Raw genomic sequence first — 16,097 nt, 5'->3', positions numbered from 1 at the left:
GCCATCATCTTGACCACTTATCCTCATGAGGCTTGCAGAGTGAAGGAAGGAGCCCAAAACGGGTTTTTACTGACATTTTCTACTGTAAATTGTCGTAACTAATAAACGAAATGTCGCTAGTTACTTGGCCAACCGGTGCACAATCTCTCCTCCTCAACTCCGGAACCAAAACTAAACTAAAAAACATAGATAAGGTCAGCGTGTATTTACTTTTCTATCATAATAAACTTTTCTAACATCTTCTTTGGGGCAAGGAATGCTTAGAAATGCATCAATGAAGGAAAATTACACTTTGTGTTTAGCATGAGAAATCAACGTTTTATGATGGTTGAAAAAAGTTTCATGATAGGGCCCCACTAAATTTTTGTATGACATCATGAAGAACTCTTTGTTTTTTCTCAAGGACGCAAACAGATGGATGGCGGACCCTTACTTAAATGTCAGATTCTGTACCTGTGTTTTCATGTTGGAGTACACAGTTATACTTCCAAAAGTGCTGAAAACAAAGGCCTGCAGTTATGTTTGTTATTAGTGCCTTCAGATAAATCTGTGAGACCTTTGCATTGACTAGCAGATAGTGCTCCAAAAACCAAAAAGATGAAAACAATAAGTACTTGGACTGGTTGGGAATGTACTCTGCAATCAATTTTTTGGCATACACCCAATATATTGTAAAATATGATGGATTTTTAGAAACCCCCTTGTAACAAGAATGATATGGATTTTCTTGCAGGTGCATTTTAACACGCGGTTTGTCATGAAAACGCTGATGACGATCTGCCCTGGGACGGTGCTGCTGGTCTTCAGCATCTCTCTGTGGATCATCGCCGCTTGGACTGTGCGAGTATGTGAGAGGTCAGTAGCACCTTGGAATGCTTTTTATTTTGAAGTTGTTCCCGGCAGCGCAACAATGCCAGACTGTTTTTACAGCACAAAATGTTTCTCCCATGCAAGTTGCAACTAAAAAAAACAAAACAAAAAACCACAAGGTTGTTCTATAATCATGTTCAATCTCAATTCGGGACACTAAAAAAGGACTTAATTATACAGACTTAATATGGCGCCTGTTGACAATAGTTAGCTCGGTGTCTAGCATAAATTAACCATTAGCTAGCAGCTCGGAATTGTCTTTCTAGTGTGCAACTTTTCACAAAGTCCCAAATCCTGAAATAAAAAACACAACATTGATCTCAAATCACATTCAATCGCCAATTCCGGGTGTTAAAAAAAATACTTCAACTGACATTTTACTGAATGACACTTGTTCCATGCTTTTGGCAGAGCATTTAGCATAAACTAGCTACTAGCTAGCAATGCTTGATTGCCCCTGAATGCAGTCTGATTACCTTTTAAAGGCAGTTCAATAGATGTAAATGACTGTGCAGACGTTGATGCTGACAGCCTGACACGGTTGTCATTCCTACTAATCACTTTTGAACAAGTAATGCGCAGTTTCAGCCTTTAACATTGTGCCTGCGGTTTTGATGTCACTTTGTCTCATCCGCAAAAAGTTATGCGGAGAGTTGTCTCAAATCTCACAGTTTAAATGTAAGTAAAATTGAAGCTTTTTGTTGATTATCCAAAAATTCAAAAATTTGGTCTTTCATAATTAAGTGAAAATGTGCGATTTCCTACTCCTTTACTAACAAATACTAACAATACTAACCCTAACCCTAACCCTAACAAATAGATAGATAGATAGATAGATAGATAGATAGATAGATAGATAGATAGATAGATAGATAGATAGATAGATAGATAGATAGATAGATAGATAGATAGATAGATAGATAGATAGATAGATAGATAGATAGGAATAATATATACAATATAGATAGATAGATAGATAGATAGATAGATAGATAGATAGATAGATAGATAGATAGATAGATAGATAGATAGATAGATAGATAGATAGATAGATAGATAGATAGATAGATAGATAGATAGATAGATAGATAGATAGATAGATAGATAGATAGATAGATAGATAGATAGATAGATAGAATCATGTTCAGCATTTTATCTTGGTTCCTGCGTGGTATTGTTGCAGACAATATAATATAGATCTTCAGCAACCCGGGTGACAATGCCATGGGTGGAGAAAGTGAGGATGGTTATTATGCAAATGAGTTCCACATGGGCGTATTTAGTCATTTGTGAGCCCAAGGCAAGCCCAGTCGTGGGGCCTTCCACATCCTTGTGCCGCTAGGAGTTTGAATATTAATGTTCATCATCAAGTCGTATGAGCCACCAGGCACTCCGCAGTCCTTTATATACCACGCACTTGAAAAGCAAAACTTCCATCACAGCAAATGTTTGCCTTTTCCGTCCTTGCAAGATTAGAAAACATCAACATTAGAAAGTGTTTACGCAAGGACAACCGTGGACGAACGAAAGGGATTTGGAGACACTTCTCAAGATCGATTCTCCGATTTGTTGAAGTTTCGCAGCCCTCCTAATGCTTCATTTTCACTTCTTCGAAGGCAAAAACAAGGCAATATGTGGAATTACCCTTTGCTTAATAAGCTTATTTAAATGCATAAATGCCCTGCTGGTGAGAAGCCCTCGTTTGGGTGGCATCCAAGTTTAATTGGCATTCCCTCTCCTCTACAAGCCAAACTAATGGAGGGGACAAAAGAGGGCGTCAAATGAGGTGCGAAGCTGTAAGCGAGGCAGGCGACAATCTCGCGACCTGCTCGGGAACGCACCCTTGCAAACATGCAGGCTATAATCGACAGTGCGCGTTTTTCGTGAATATTTTTTGACAAGACAACATTGTGTCCGATTTGCGCCGGCTCGGTTGCCACGGTAACGGTGTTGTGAGTGTGTGTGTGTGGGGCGCACACGTTGGCGCGAAAAGAGCTGTGGCTCGGTATTGTGCTGTTTCAGGCAAGTATGCCAGGCGTAATCCCACTTTTTTGTTGGGAGTTCTCATAGACACGTTTACATCTGGATTTATTAGAGCTGTTATGATTCCATTGTAATATTTAGTCAATTCCAAAAATCATAAAATCTGGTAATCGACTCAGTTTTATTACGTATTACATTTTAATATCATTTAATTACACTTTTATTTAGTATTGTTATATTGTAATATTGTCTTCTGGTATTGATATGCAAATTTGGGGAATGGAAAAGGTCCAACTGTCATTGATTATTTCTTGGAGATATTTTTCTCTTTCATCCCTTTGACTTCAAATGCAATTTTCAATGATTTTGCTTATAGATGCAATCTTTCAAATATAGTAAGTACATTTTTAAATAATAATATAATAATATATATATATATTTTTTTTTTTTTAATATGTGCAGATGTTGTTTTAAGTCGGCTTCATTGTCCTGAAGTCATTTTATAATTTATAAGAACTGTTTCAACTATATTATATTTTTCGTTTCAGACTCTGTATTCACATTCAAATTTAGTTTATGAGCTTTTATTTTTGATTAAATGCACTTAAATGATTTTAATAGTAGTAGATCTTTTAGGGATCACAGTTCTTCCTCTGTTTTCTGCCATATGATAACATATTCCATGCCATTATGATTATAGATTTATTATGTCTTAATTTCTACCCATTTTACTTCTGGATGCATTTTTGAAAATATCGATTTAAATTATATTATTCAAGCCCAATTGTTGTCACTTTTGTTTTTCTTCAGTCAGCATTTTTACAGTGTGAAAATGCTCCTCCTCATATCAATAATATTTTTATGTCGCACCGTGTAGATGCAAGTGTATTAAAAACTGTTGGTATATTGCATGTGCTGTGCAGGTATCACGACGCCCAGGACGTGACCAGCAACTTCCTGGGAGCCATGTGGCTGATCTCCATCACTTTCTTGTCCATTGGCTACGGCGACATGGTTCCTCATACCTACTGTGGCAAAGGGGTGTGTCTTCTCACTGGAATCATGGTGGGTACTATCCGATTGTAAAAGTGCTCTGATACTACTACACTGAAACCACAGCCTGGAATTACAGTATACTATCCTGCAGGGAACAAACTCTATTTAAACTCATGGGCACAACTGTATAAATCAGCATATAAACCACCAGGCAATCATGTTCATAATTTTAATGATGAGATATGCAGCTGTGCTCATAAATTGAATTCTGTGAACTTATGGGCACAATCATATATATCAACACCCACCACCAGTGTGCAGACATACAGATGCGCTAATAAGTTCACAAAGCTAAACTTATGAGCACAGCTTTATTTATGTATTTATTAACTTATGAGCAGAACTGTATACATCACAATGCACCTCTAGTTCTTAGACATGGAATGATGCTCATAATTTTATATATGAAAAATTATGAGGACACCCGCATAGATCACCATTTACCACTAATTGGAATACATTCCGTTGTGCTATTAGTTCCCCTTAGTTAATTTAACCTCACATATCACAGTTTATGTCCGTTCTTAGACATATAGTTTTGCTTATAACTTTATATTTGCATATATTACGTTCACCACTATGTGGTGGTATTCAGATTACAATGCTAATACGTTTAGGTGATATTAGTGCTTTAGTCACAATTCATCTTACGTTCTTAGACATGCAATTGCACTCATAGGTTTACATAGGTTAACTTGTGAGCACAACTGTATATACTGTATATCAAAATGTACCACTTGTTGACAGACATACACTTGTACTTATCAGTTCACAAACTTACCGCATTTCGCCGAGTACAAGTCAAGTTTTTTTTCAACCCACATTAGGGGGGTCAACTTAGAACTGCATAACTCAAACCAGACCAATCTTTTTCCACATATCTGTGTTTGAATAACATCAATTCAAATGTGAAATATAATATGATAATATTATAATTGTAATAATCTGTGTAACCACTAAAGTCATAGACTTATAATCGCGTTTTTGTAAAATTCACCCAAATTGGAGTAAAAAAGTAGGGGGGTCAACTTATACGCGAGGTAGACTTGTACTCGGAGTAATGTTACAATGCATATAGTTCACCACTAGTTGGCAAACATTCATACGGACTTATGAGCACGTATTATTTGAGCACAGCATTATATTACTGTACTGGATCTTTGCTGCAGCAGTGTTTACGTGTTTCGATCAAATGTACAAATTATCTGCCTGCATGCACCACACTGCCCCCCGGAGGCTATGGCACGCACAACAAAAGCAGCACATTTACCATGCCTGTCTCTCTCTCTTTCTCCCTCGCTCGCCCGCGCGCGCTCTCTGTGCATCCCCTGGGCACCGTCCTTGCCTCGTTCAAAAGGTCAACAGATTACAGCGCACTTTGTCCCTCGCCTGAGAAATTTCTGCTGTTCGTGTAACACGGAAACCACCCCCCGCCCCCCCTCTTCCCCAGAGCCTCCTCCTGAATTAGCCTGAATTAGCCTGAATTCTGCGTGTTTGTGGGTGCACAAACAAGAGAGAGCCCATTAATGTTGATGTGCGCTCACGTCCTGATTGCATAATGAAGGTCCCACCTTTCCAGGGTGTCACATCCTCCCACTCTCTGCTTCTCTCGCTCATTCTCCCATCCTGTCTTTTCCTATTTATCACATTTCACTTCCCTGGCTGTCCATCTACTCCTCCTCATCCTGTGCCGGGCCCCGTGTTTATTTCTACCCACCGTCTGTCTCTCAGTGTCCTTTTCAACACTCCGCTTCCCCACTTTACTTGTCACGTTGTCGGCTTTCTGAGCGATGGGAGACAATTAGTCCGTCGCGAGGCAATCATGGGCTTTTAAAGTCATTGCAGATGCCTCCCCAAAAAAGCTTTGAAATATTCTGCAAGGTCAGGCAAAGGGAAGAGGATTGAAATGAAATGCGTTACCTGTGATTGCTTGCCTCAAAGGACATGTAGCACACGGAGACTAATTGAGAGACGCCGCGCAGTGGGCGCGCGCCTCAATTGGGAATGATGCATTTTTTAATATGTTACCTAATCTTATTAACGTTCCGAACGACAGAATGATTTAGTTCTCCAAGCGCGTCAGCCGGCTTTTTCATAAGCACTTTTTTTTATTTAAAAAATGCAAATTCATAGTGGAGATGCTTTCAAATCCATTTACATACAAGTAATTGAATCCACTTGGATGTACTTTGGAATTTGTAGTGAGGAATTATTGAGCCTGAGCTATTATTGATGGAGAAGACAATTTGTGCTAAGTAAGTGCAGGCAAGGTGGTGGTGAAAATAAGTCAAATTTGCGTTGCGGGCAATGTTCAGATTTTTAAAAACATCGAGAAATGAGGTGACATTCTCTTTCAAAGGTTATTTTATCATGGCGGTACATTCATTTACGCTGAACGAAAAATCAACTTTAGACTTGAGAGACAACACTTCTGTGTGCACATATAGTACTTTTTTTTGGTTTTGTTTTATTGCCCACCGGGGAAGTGAACAGATTAAGAATTTTGTTGTGTGGTATTACTATGCATATGACAATAAAACTCTTGAATCTTGAATCTTTTTCCATCAAATATCGTTCACAAAATTGAAATCTGTTGGTGACCTCGTTTCCAGAGAAAACCCATCCACTTCACAAGTATGGCAGATGCTAATTAGACTGTATGATTATTGCACAGGTGTGCATACAAAGCAAAGACCCATCTATTTATTGAAATGACTCTTCCAATATCTGAAAATTAAATGAACAAAATACGGTTGGGGTTTTTGTTCATTGCGAAAAGTTTCTATTTCAAAGCATTGATAGTTGCGCTATCCTTCAGGTTATTAAGATCATCACTCTCCTCGTCATTCTCCAAATTCTCCGCATTGAGCACCCCTAGCCTCGTCAAATTCATTAGTCAAACATTCACCGGATTCTACAGTAATACATCAGAATAATATTCTGTTTTCACTATCTTTATGTTCTTGTCATTGCCCATCCCCCAAAAATGTAACAAATAACAATAGTTTCACATAGCCTTTTATTTTTTGCTAGATTGTGAAGATACTGATGAAAAGAATGCAATGGAATCAGCGGGTAACTTTCGTGAATTGCAATAGAATGTTTTTACCTCGCTGAAAGTAAAATGTTTAATAGCGCTCTTCAAAAGTTGAGTTGAACAAACCTTGCAAGAGTCGCAAAACAAGCGGGGAGGATACTCAACGTCCCATGCTCGCCGCCGGAGGCTGCATCCTCCACACACACTCTTCAAGAGGACTCCCCCACACACACGGGCGCACTCTCCTCCCCTGTCGCGCACAAACACTCTCATCAGTTTCCAGAGTGGTTTATTTTCACTGCTCATCAGAGGCGGCGTGATGAGTGTTGGAGCGCTGGGAAGTGAAGCCCTGCCAAGAAATACAGGTTACACTTCAGGTGACGGGTTAAGAGAAGAAAATGGATTCTTTTGAATTATTGTAATGAGTTCGTACACGGTGAAGTCTCATGGTCATTGCTATGGCAACGCGTGAGGGTGCCCCAGGTGTTTGCGAGGCGCGAAGATGATGGACTATGCAAGTGGAGGCCATTTACCAAGTGTGGCCAAAGTTGTCCAAAGTGCACTGCATTTGTAGTGGTGTCATACTTGCAACTTTGTCCATTTTTCTTTTGGCTTCAATGAAAAGAAATCTTCCCAGACTGTTACTTTGCTTTTGTATCCGTGCACCTGGTGATATACTGGCATGAAGAACTGGGTGGCTGCTTAGATTGATAGTTAGCTGTTAGTAGGAGGGAGGTAGGCAGAAGAGGTTTGTGGATTCTGTAGGTAGGCAGTTCAAAATACCGGATCGGTACAGCGCATCTGCAAAGTACTCACAGTGCTCCCCTTCTTTCCACATTTTGTTACGTTACAGCCTCATTCCTAACTGTATTAAATTCATCTCTTAGCTAAAATGAAATCTACACATAATACCCCATTTCGGAATTTATTAAGATGGCACAATGGCAGAGTGGTTAGCACGTCCACCTCGCAGTTCCGAAAACCCTCGTTTGCATTTAGCTGGATGGATGGATGGATGGATGGATGGATGGATGGATGGATGGATGGATGGATGGATGGATGGATGGATAGATGGATGGATGGATTTAGTAGGATTTACAGACTCAGCTCATGAATACGATGCCTGTTGTAGAACGGTAGGTAGGTAGGTAGGTAGGTAGGTAGGTAGGTAGGTAGGTAGGTAGGTAGGTAGGTAGGAAGAATAGGTTTCAGTAGATTAAGTTTGTGGTTGGTAGGTAGGTAGGTAGGTAGGTAGGTAGGTAGGTAGGTAGGTAGGTAGGTAGGTTGATCCACCCGGAGGTTGGTGGTAGATTTGGTTGGATAGTTAAATATGTAGCTAAGTAAATAAATATGTAGTTAAGTAAATACTGTAGGTAATAAAATGTAGGTAGGCAGAAATTAGTGAGTTAAGTGGGTAGGTATTTGGCTAGAAAACCTTTGGTGGTTAAAAGCTGACATTGGTTTTGTAATGTACTAAAAGTGGAGAATTAGAAGGTATGGTTGGTATAAAGATTAAGTTATTAAGTAGGTTAGTTAGGTTGGTAGATATGTAAGTACTATGTAAGGAGGGGACTTTATTAGAGGGTAGGTAGATAGAATACATTTGCAAGTTAAGTAGTTTGTGAATTGCAATAATGATGTGCAAAATGTGAATGTGTTAATGTTGGATTCAGGTGGAGGCCTAGACCATTAGTTGCTTGTGTAATTGTGTGTGTCTTTTGCAAAGCTTTTTCTTGAAACTAAAATGATCCAATTGTCTCCTTGTGGCATGTAATTGTGGCGCAGTGGCACAGATGGTAATTCCTCGTTTTTTGACAGCGAAGTGGATTGGCTGAGCCGTGGCAGAGCAATCGAGGGGAAACACTTGGGCGGCGTATGAACCAATTCACATCAGCTCGGCTCGCGTCAGTCCGTCTGCGGAGATTGCGCCAGGGAACCCCGATGGAATCCAACATGCGTGGGCGTACACACAAAAACTCCCACGCACACATGTACACACAGTGTCTGCATAGAACAATCAGCGCCGTGCCGCTTCGGACCACAGGGCACAGTTGCGCACGCAGAGCTCCACACGTTGCTGAGTACACTGTGCTGCAGCAATTCATCACATTTTTTTTCACTGCGAATTTTAAAATGTAGTGCATGAAACTTAACCACAAATATAAAAGAAAAAACGGGTTTTATAAAGTGAGTCAATTGTACTGATCATTGGGACGAGCCAGAAATCACACTAACGGCGACAATGTTGTTTGTGTGCATTTGAGGGCCATAGCTTAGTGAGTGATGTCACTTAATGTGCGTACAGGAGCTAGACTCGACTATAAAAATGCCATTTCGTCAACGTAAGGGGTCCCTTTAGGCAAAAGAAATAAGAAGTATTGCAATTTGTTTGAACAACCACATAGCGAGTGCAAACCATTGAAAAAAATAAGCCTACTTAGAACCAAGCGCATTATTTACTTTGAAGCAAATTTTAATCCATTGGCAGTCAAAATGTCATTTTAGGTCATTTCAAACCAAATGCATTCAAATTTTTTTGCCAATCGGATTTTTCAAAATGGGTCTCAATATACAGTCAGGAAACAATGTTCCCTAGTAGTAGGATTGAAAAGTGCTTGTATAGTATTTTCTGCACTATAAGGCGCACCTAAAAGCCTTGATTTTTTTTTTAAAAGCTGATGGTGCGCCCTTTAATCAGGTGCGCCTTATACAGTATATGGATCAATATTGAGATTGGGATCCGTAGATGGGGAATGAAGTGATGAAGTAAGCTTTACCTGTTTCTTTTGTGTGTTTACAGTGGAACAAGGTTGGTCATATTCACATTGAGTTATTATGCTAATGAGAGTTTAGAGTTATTATTGTTATTACTTTGAGTATTACTATATTGTGATTGAAAAATTTTAAATTATGTCATTAATTGAGGGTGCACCCTATATTCCTTATAATCCGACTTTTTAAATGTTAATATTGCCGAGGATCACCTTAATTAATCATGGCAGCCAATATCGTCATTGCGATTGAAATTCAATGAATTGTGCAGCCCTTTTTGTATAATTGATGGAATAATTGATAGAATAATCCATTCTGAAAAAAATGATAGTGACAGCCCTAGAATATTTATTGCTGAAAGTGTTCAAGGACCCAAAAACCATTTTTTTGTGTGTGTGTTTTTTTTAATGAGTCGATTAATCGGTTATCAGAATTTTCCTGGATATTGGAGTCGGCATTGCCTTGAAAAATCCAAATGGGTCGGGTTAGATTTTTTTTTTTGGGAGGGAGGTTCTTGGTTTATACATTTTGCGAAGCTAGAAGATATCTGAACACTTTGTGGGTTTCCGTGGGCTTCCATCATCTTTTATTCATGCATTCGGATGTGTGTATAGACAGGGGCACTAATGCCTGTTTGTCTCTTACATTCGAGTGAACCCGGGCAAAGTTATTTTGGGGAACAAACTTAGTTCATAGTGTGCTTATTCCATTCCTTTTTGGCCTTCTTCTCCCAGAAGGAGGAGGAGGCGCCCATATATTTTCATTTAGCACGCTTAATCTTAATTCATTGCTTATCAGGAGATGTGTGACCTCATTAACATTGCTTTCCTTCGCCGCCCTCGTCCGCTTCCTCCAGGATTCATCCCGCCTTTGCCATTTGTATGCACTCACGGCGCGCCGCTCACTTTATCTCTGCCTCCCCCCTCCTCCCCCTTTTCCCAGCACTCAGCATCCCCCATTGAAAAGAGTATCTAATCTGAAAGTTAACTAAATCTGTCGCGTTCCCGATGTTCCCCTTCCGGCGCACGTTTTCCGACATGCGAGCCGGCGGCGGACTGACACCGTGTCATTAAGATCGGCGGCGTCCCATTAAACGACATTATGGCGTGTCAATCCGCTACGCTCTTTGCGGCGTGCGTCTCCCTCGCGTATTTGAGAAGTATGGAAGGAGGGATCTCACAGCAGATGGATCGGGAGTTAAAATAGACTTGGCTTGCTTGTCGACATGAAAAATTGCGGGTACGCAAAGGAACTTTCCAACCTAATCCCGTTTCTTCTCGCTCGCCTATCGCTTGCGTTTGGCGCCGCTTCGCTCGTGTTTGCGTTGGCCTGTCACTCACTGGGGGATTATTTCTCAAAGTCAAATGAGACATTTGCTCTTGCATTGCAAGTGACTGAGTGTTCCTTCTCTCGTAGGGCGCCGGTTGCACGGCTCTGGTGGTTGCCGTGGTAGCCAGGAAGCTGGAGCTAACCAAGGCCGAGAAGCACGTGCACAACTTCATGATGGACACGCAGCTCACCAAGAGGGTGCGTAAAGTCCGTTTCAATCAATGTGACGCATAGGTAAAGGCGTGTGTACAAAGATCAAGGGAAAAAAAGAGGAACATTTGTTTCATTTATGAAATGGTGCAGACCTTCACATAAACGATGACTCAGAAATATGGCTTGCATGCTGGTAGTAGCAATATCGGAAGAGCGTCTATCGTATGAAAGTAACTCGATGAACTCATTTCTCGAGAAATTGTGTGTGAAAATGTGCCGAATGATGTGGGATGCATGGAATATAACAGGTTTTTTTTTAACGATGGAGAATGAACAATATGGAATTGTGGAGAGTTACTGATGTGGAATTATGAAAAAAAAAGATATTTTTAAGATTGAACAATTTAATGTTGAAATGTTTGAGGAAAAATGTCAATGCTAAAACGGTTTTATTTTGAAAAAAAATGTAGGAATAAGTGAAATAGTTTGAAGTTGGAACAATTGGAATCGCTCATAAAACGCTATCTTTAAATTGGTCAGAAAGTATGGAAATTAAAGTGGGCGGAGGAACAAAAAGATCAACATTTTTGTTTGTTAGTTTCTTTTTAAAACCTTAAGCTTTTTAATGTTGGAATGGTAGGAATTTGTCCAAAAATATAAAAGGTTGGAGTGGAAAAAACAAAAACATTTTAGGCTTTTATTTTGAAATTATGAACACATTGCAGCGGGGAGCAGTTTGAATTTGGAAAGCAAGAATTAAAAAAAAAAAAATAAAGGTAAAATTACAGGTAATAGAAAGAAAAATTTAAAAGAAATTTATGTCAGTGGTACTCTGTAGTGCTGAACAGTTTAAAATTGGAGTGATTGAATTAGGCTGTTTACATATAAAAGGTGTCTATATTTATGAAAAAAAATCACCTTATGAAATTGATTTCATAAGAGGTACCACCGTATTAAAGTGACTTTAGTACATACGCACAAAAGTGTTTGAATTTTCAGGCTGTAAGATACTGCGAACCACCAACAGAAAATCTGTTGAAAATCAGGTAGAGAAGCGTATTTATCGGTTACCAGTCCCGCTGGGTGTTTTTCCCGTCAGTCGGGGATTGACAGCTTGTCCTTTTGCGGCGCCCCCTTTGGCCTCCATAACAACAGAATCGCACTTGGCGTCGGCGTGACAGAGCCGTGTTATTTTACAGAGTGGAAGCAATAAAAGGTTATCTCCTCGGAATTTGCCTCGCCAAATGTCTTACTGTCTTTCCATCACTGAGCTTTTCCCTCCAGCCCGCTTCCACAAAGTGTGACATTTGTCTCCTTTACTGTAAATTCCCGTCCCTCTTTTTTCTGTGCTATTCTTTGCCGGCGCCCCTGGTCGTTTTGGCCTCCCTTTCCTCGCTCTTCTGGCCCTTTTCAATTTTTCATACCATTGAAAGACCCACGCTTTAAAAATAGCGCCCAGTATCAAATATGTAGAGTACATTATGGCAGCGGAGTATGTGGGATGATCAATGACTTCATGGACTCAAAAGAGGATGAGACGTTCGCCGGGTGGTCCTCTCACGACGTGTTTGACAAATTGAGAGTATTTGCTTCAATTCTCATTAAATACGTCTGTTTGGAATGCTTTCAAATTTCTTGAAGAAATGCTTTTTTTTTTGAATGCGCTCTCAGCAGCATCCGTCATCTGCTGTGGGAGATTAAAGAGGGGAACAGACAAAAAAATCCGCTCAGAGCCATTTGTAATCCAATAGGAGCATTAGGCGCATGTGTGGGCTTTTTAAGAAATATATATATATACATCATTGTCGTTTTGAATTAGCATCTCTCCCCTGCAACTGCTCATCCACCCCTCAGGGACGTGCTTCTCTGCCTTCTGAAGTATGTTGTTTGCATATCCTCCTGAGAGCCAGCCCATTGATTTGTGTCCGCGGTAATGCCCGTTTGTTTTGGTCTATATCTTTTGACTCGTTTGAGCTACCCAGCTAATTTCTGGTGTGCTCAGTAGAGGACATCCCGGCCTTTCCAATGAAGCCTCGTTTGATTGGGTGGTCGGGTGGGAGGCAATTATTTTTTTGTCTTGCTGAGACAATATGGACACAACAAAAATGAATAGGCTGTGTCTCAGGAGGATGTTTTTTCATTCATTTTATAAATAAAGAAATAAATATGTATATATGTCTATTTATTATACCCTCCCGAGATCCAGATGTTTCATTTGTGTCCACCGTAGTGGACATTGGTTTTGATCTCCATCTTGTGACACATTTGAGCTACCTACCCACTGTGTTGGATAGAGGACATTCTGGCCTTTCCAATGATGTCTCATTTGTTTAGGTGGGAGGCAATTATTTATCTGTCTTGCTAAGAAAATATGGACACAACTATGGAGACAAATGAACAGGGTAGGTCTCAGGAGGATATTGTTTGTTTTTTCTTTTATCTTTTTTCTTTTCTTTTATCTATTCATTATATTTTTTCGTTCATCATAATGTTTTCCTTTATATATTCTCCAGAGACCAGGGATATTCATCTGTGTCCACTGTAGAGGACATTGTTTTTTTGCCTATATATTTTGACTCATTTGAGCTACCCTACTAAATCCTGGTGTGCTCAGTAGTGGACATCCAGGCCTTTCCATCGGCATCCCATTCAAATGTTTTGCTACCTCGCCCAGTCAAAATGGACACAAGAGTGGACACAAATGAATAGGCCGGGTCTCAGAGGGATATTGAAAATTCCTCTTTTTTTCATACAATTTAATAAGTGATGTGATCTCAATTAACACACTCCGGGAGTTGTGTTGAGCGCCTGCATGCTGGCATTTGCTTCAAAGGGCCCCAGGTTTACACGGCGGTAATTGTCTCCTGCCCCCGATTACTGAGCGACTAATGATTGAAGCTGTTGCGCGCACGTTGATTTACATGTGCCGGGCCATTCTCCGTCATATAGGCGCAACACGAGAACACAATCACTCAAGGCTGTAATGATGAATAATGCAACAATAGACTCCCCCTGACATCCTGTCCATCTTGCCGACGTTGTACATGCACTCGGGGAAACGGAATTACACTGCGACGCGCGCCATCTACTTCAGTGGCACGATGTCCCCTTTTAATGGATGAACAAGAACGGATTGCCAATTAGTGGAGAATGCGGCTATTGGACCACGTCTATAGTTGATGTGGGGATGTGTGTATCGTACTTGATGAGCTTGCTCAGCTTTGTTTTACGCCATAAAGCATGCTGAGGACGGTCGGTGGACACAATGTTTTGAATGTGTGCTCACAGAGCACTCATCCAGACCGGACATGCATAAGATTTGAGGGAGGAGATCATTTAACAGTGTGAGGACTACTACTCTGATCTTCACACACCAGAAATACTAATGGGGTGTGTATTATTGAGGACATTCCATAAGAAGTCGTGACTTCCATACATTGCTCAGCCATACATTGCTGTTGGGCCTCAATATGGCATCTAAGCCCCATGGGAAGGCAAGGGGAAAACTCTAGGTCAGTCTTCGATGTAACTTGGCTATAATCGGATTCATGTGGTAGAATCATGTAGCATTTTGTACAGACTTTTTATGCTAGACGTGGGAGCACTGAAAAGACAAAAACACAGGAGATACACCGATCAGTGTTTTTTGTCTCGGTCGGTAATTATACCAATTATGAGTAGTCACGATTAGTCAATAAGCAGGATAATAACTGATATTCATTTTCAGTAAAAGGGAAAACTGCAGCATCAAAGTAAAAAATACAAACTCCAACTCATACATTTTTTGTTTCAATGTATAAAATTCTGTGTTCAAGCGCCCCTTTCATAATTTAGAAATGACTTAGAAATGTTTTTAATAATGTATTTATTGTTTATACTCTGTTTTTTTTTTTTTGCCTGCATTCCTTCCAGCAGATGTGTATGAATGATAGATTTTTCATCCAAATGGAGTTCAGCAGCTGTGTTGCCATGTTTTCACATGTCTGGGTCCAGTAGAATTCATATTTCCATTTCACTTAGCGCTATACCTTAGCTACTTTGCAAATTCTTTAGGAGTAAAAAGTTCATATTTCATCTAAAATTAATTTGATAACTATTTTTCATGCACAATTAATACCAGTAAAAACCTGCTTGGCAATTTGCTTTCATTACAAGTGCTGAAGGCTCAAGTACTGACAGTTCAGCGCGTGAATGAAAAAAAAGGCCTTTTAAAGGTATTAATAGTACACGAAAGATAATTTAGTTATCAAATTACTTATAGACAATTTAGAGCTTAGCTTATTATTTGTGTTTATACTATGCATATAATTTTCTCAAATTTTCAGTTATTTTTTGTTCTTTTCGTTGTTAAGCTATAATCATACATCCTCTGTTCGCTCAGTGATGATGACGTCACAATGAGCGGCGATTCATACTGAGTCACAGGATTAATTTCGGTTCAGTTGAGAGTTCCTCTCCTCGTAATAGGATTTCGGATCATAATTGATAATAGTTAACGTAACCCCTGAGTTGATGGCTTGTGAGGTTTTAATTGCGTATATGAGATGTCAGAGCTGGCATCAAAGGTTTAAATGGCGGCGGCTAATTGAACTCTTTTGCTGTTGATAGTGGAAAACTTCATCGTAGCTGCTAAATTAGTGCAATTTGCGCCGCAATCTCAATTAAAAGCGCCATGATCACTAGAGCAAGAACTAAGCGTCTCTGTTTTGATGTCATATCTTATTGGGCGAAATTTGCATCGCATTTGGCCCGCCGGTCTGCAGCGCCGGCTAATTCATCGCCGGTGCGGAGAACATGCTGCAACCTGGCTCACTGTTTGCGCCACGAGCCAAATGGGAACGGCCCGTTCCCCAGAGATGCCAGCTCGCTTCCACGCCAAAAGAAAACAAGAGCACTC

At 40.1% G+C, this 16,097-nt stretch overlaps 1 protein-coding gene across 2 annotated transcripts in view; it reads left to right on the top strand.

Annotated features, from left to right (window-relative positions):
* LOC148426475 (small conductance calcium-activated potassium channel protein 2-like) overlaps positions 1–16,097 on the top strand; it is a 77,370-nt gene that overhangs the window by 45,274 nt on the left and 15,999 nt on the right. For both annotated transcript variants that reach the window (XM_088410742.1, XM_088410741.1), the window contains exons 5-7: positions 734–855; positions 3,777–3,918; positions 11,135–11,245. In XM_088410742.1, the coding sequence (XP_088266868.1) occupies positions 734–855; positions 3,777–3,918; positions 11,135–11,245 (375 nt within the window). The remainder of the gene's footprint in view (positions 1–733; positions 856–3,776; positions 3,919–11,134; positions 11,246–16,097) is intronic.

The sequence above is a fragment of the Hippichthys cyanospilos genome, chromosome 3 (genome assembly GCF_059441005.1).
Source record: "Hippichthys cyanospilos isolate Australia breed blue-spotted pipefish chromosome 3, RoL_Hcya_1.0, whole genome shotgun sequence".
NCBI lineage: Eukaryota > Metazoa > Chordata > Actinopteri > Syngnathiformes > Syngnathidae > Hippichthys > Hippichthys cyanospilos.
This window is presented reverse-complemented; position numbering and strand designations above follow the sequence as displayed.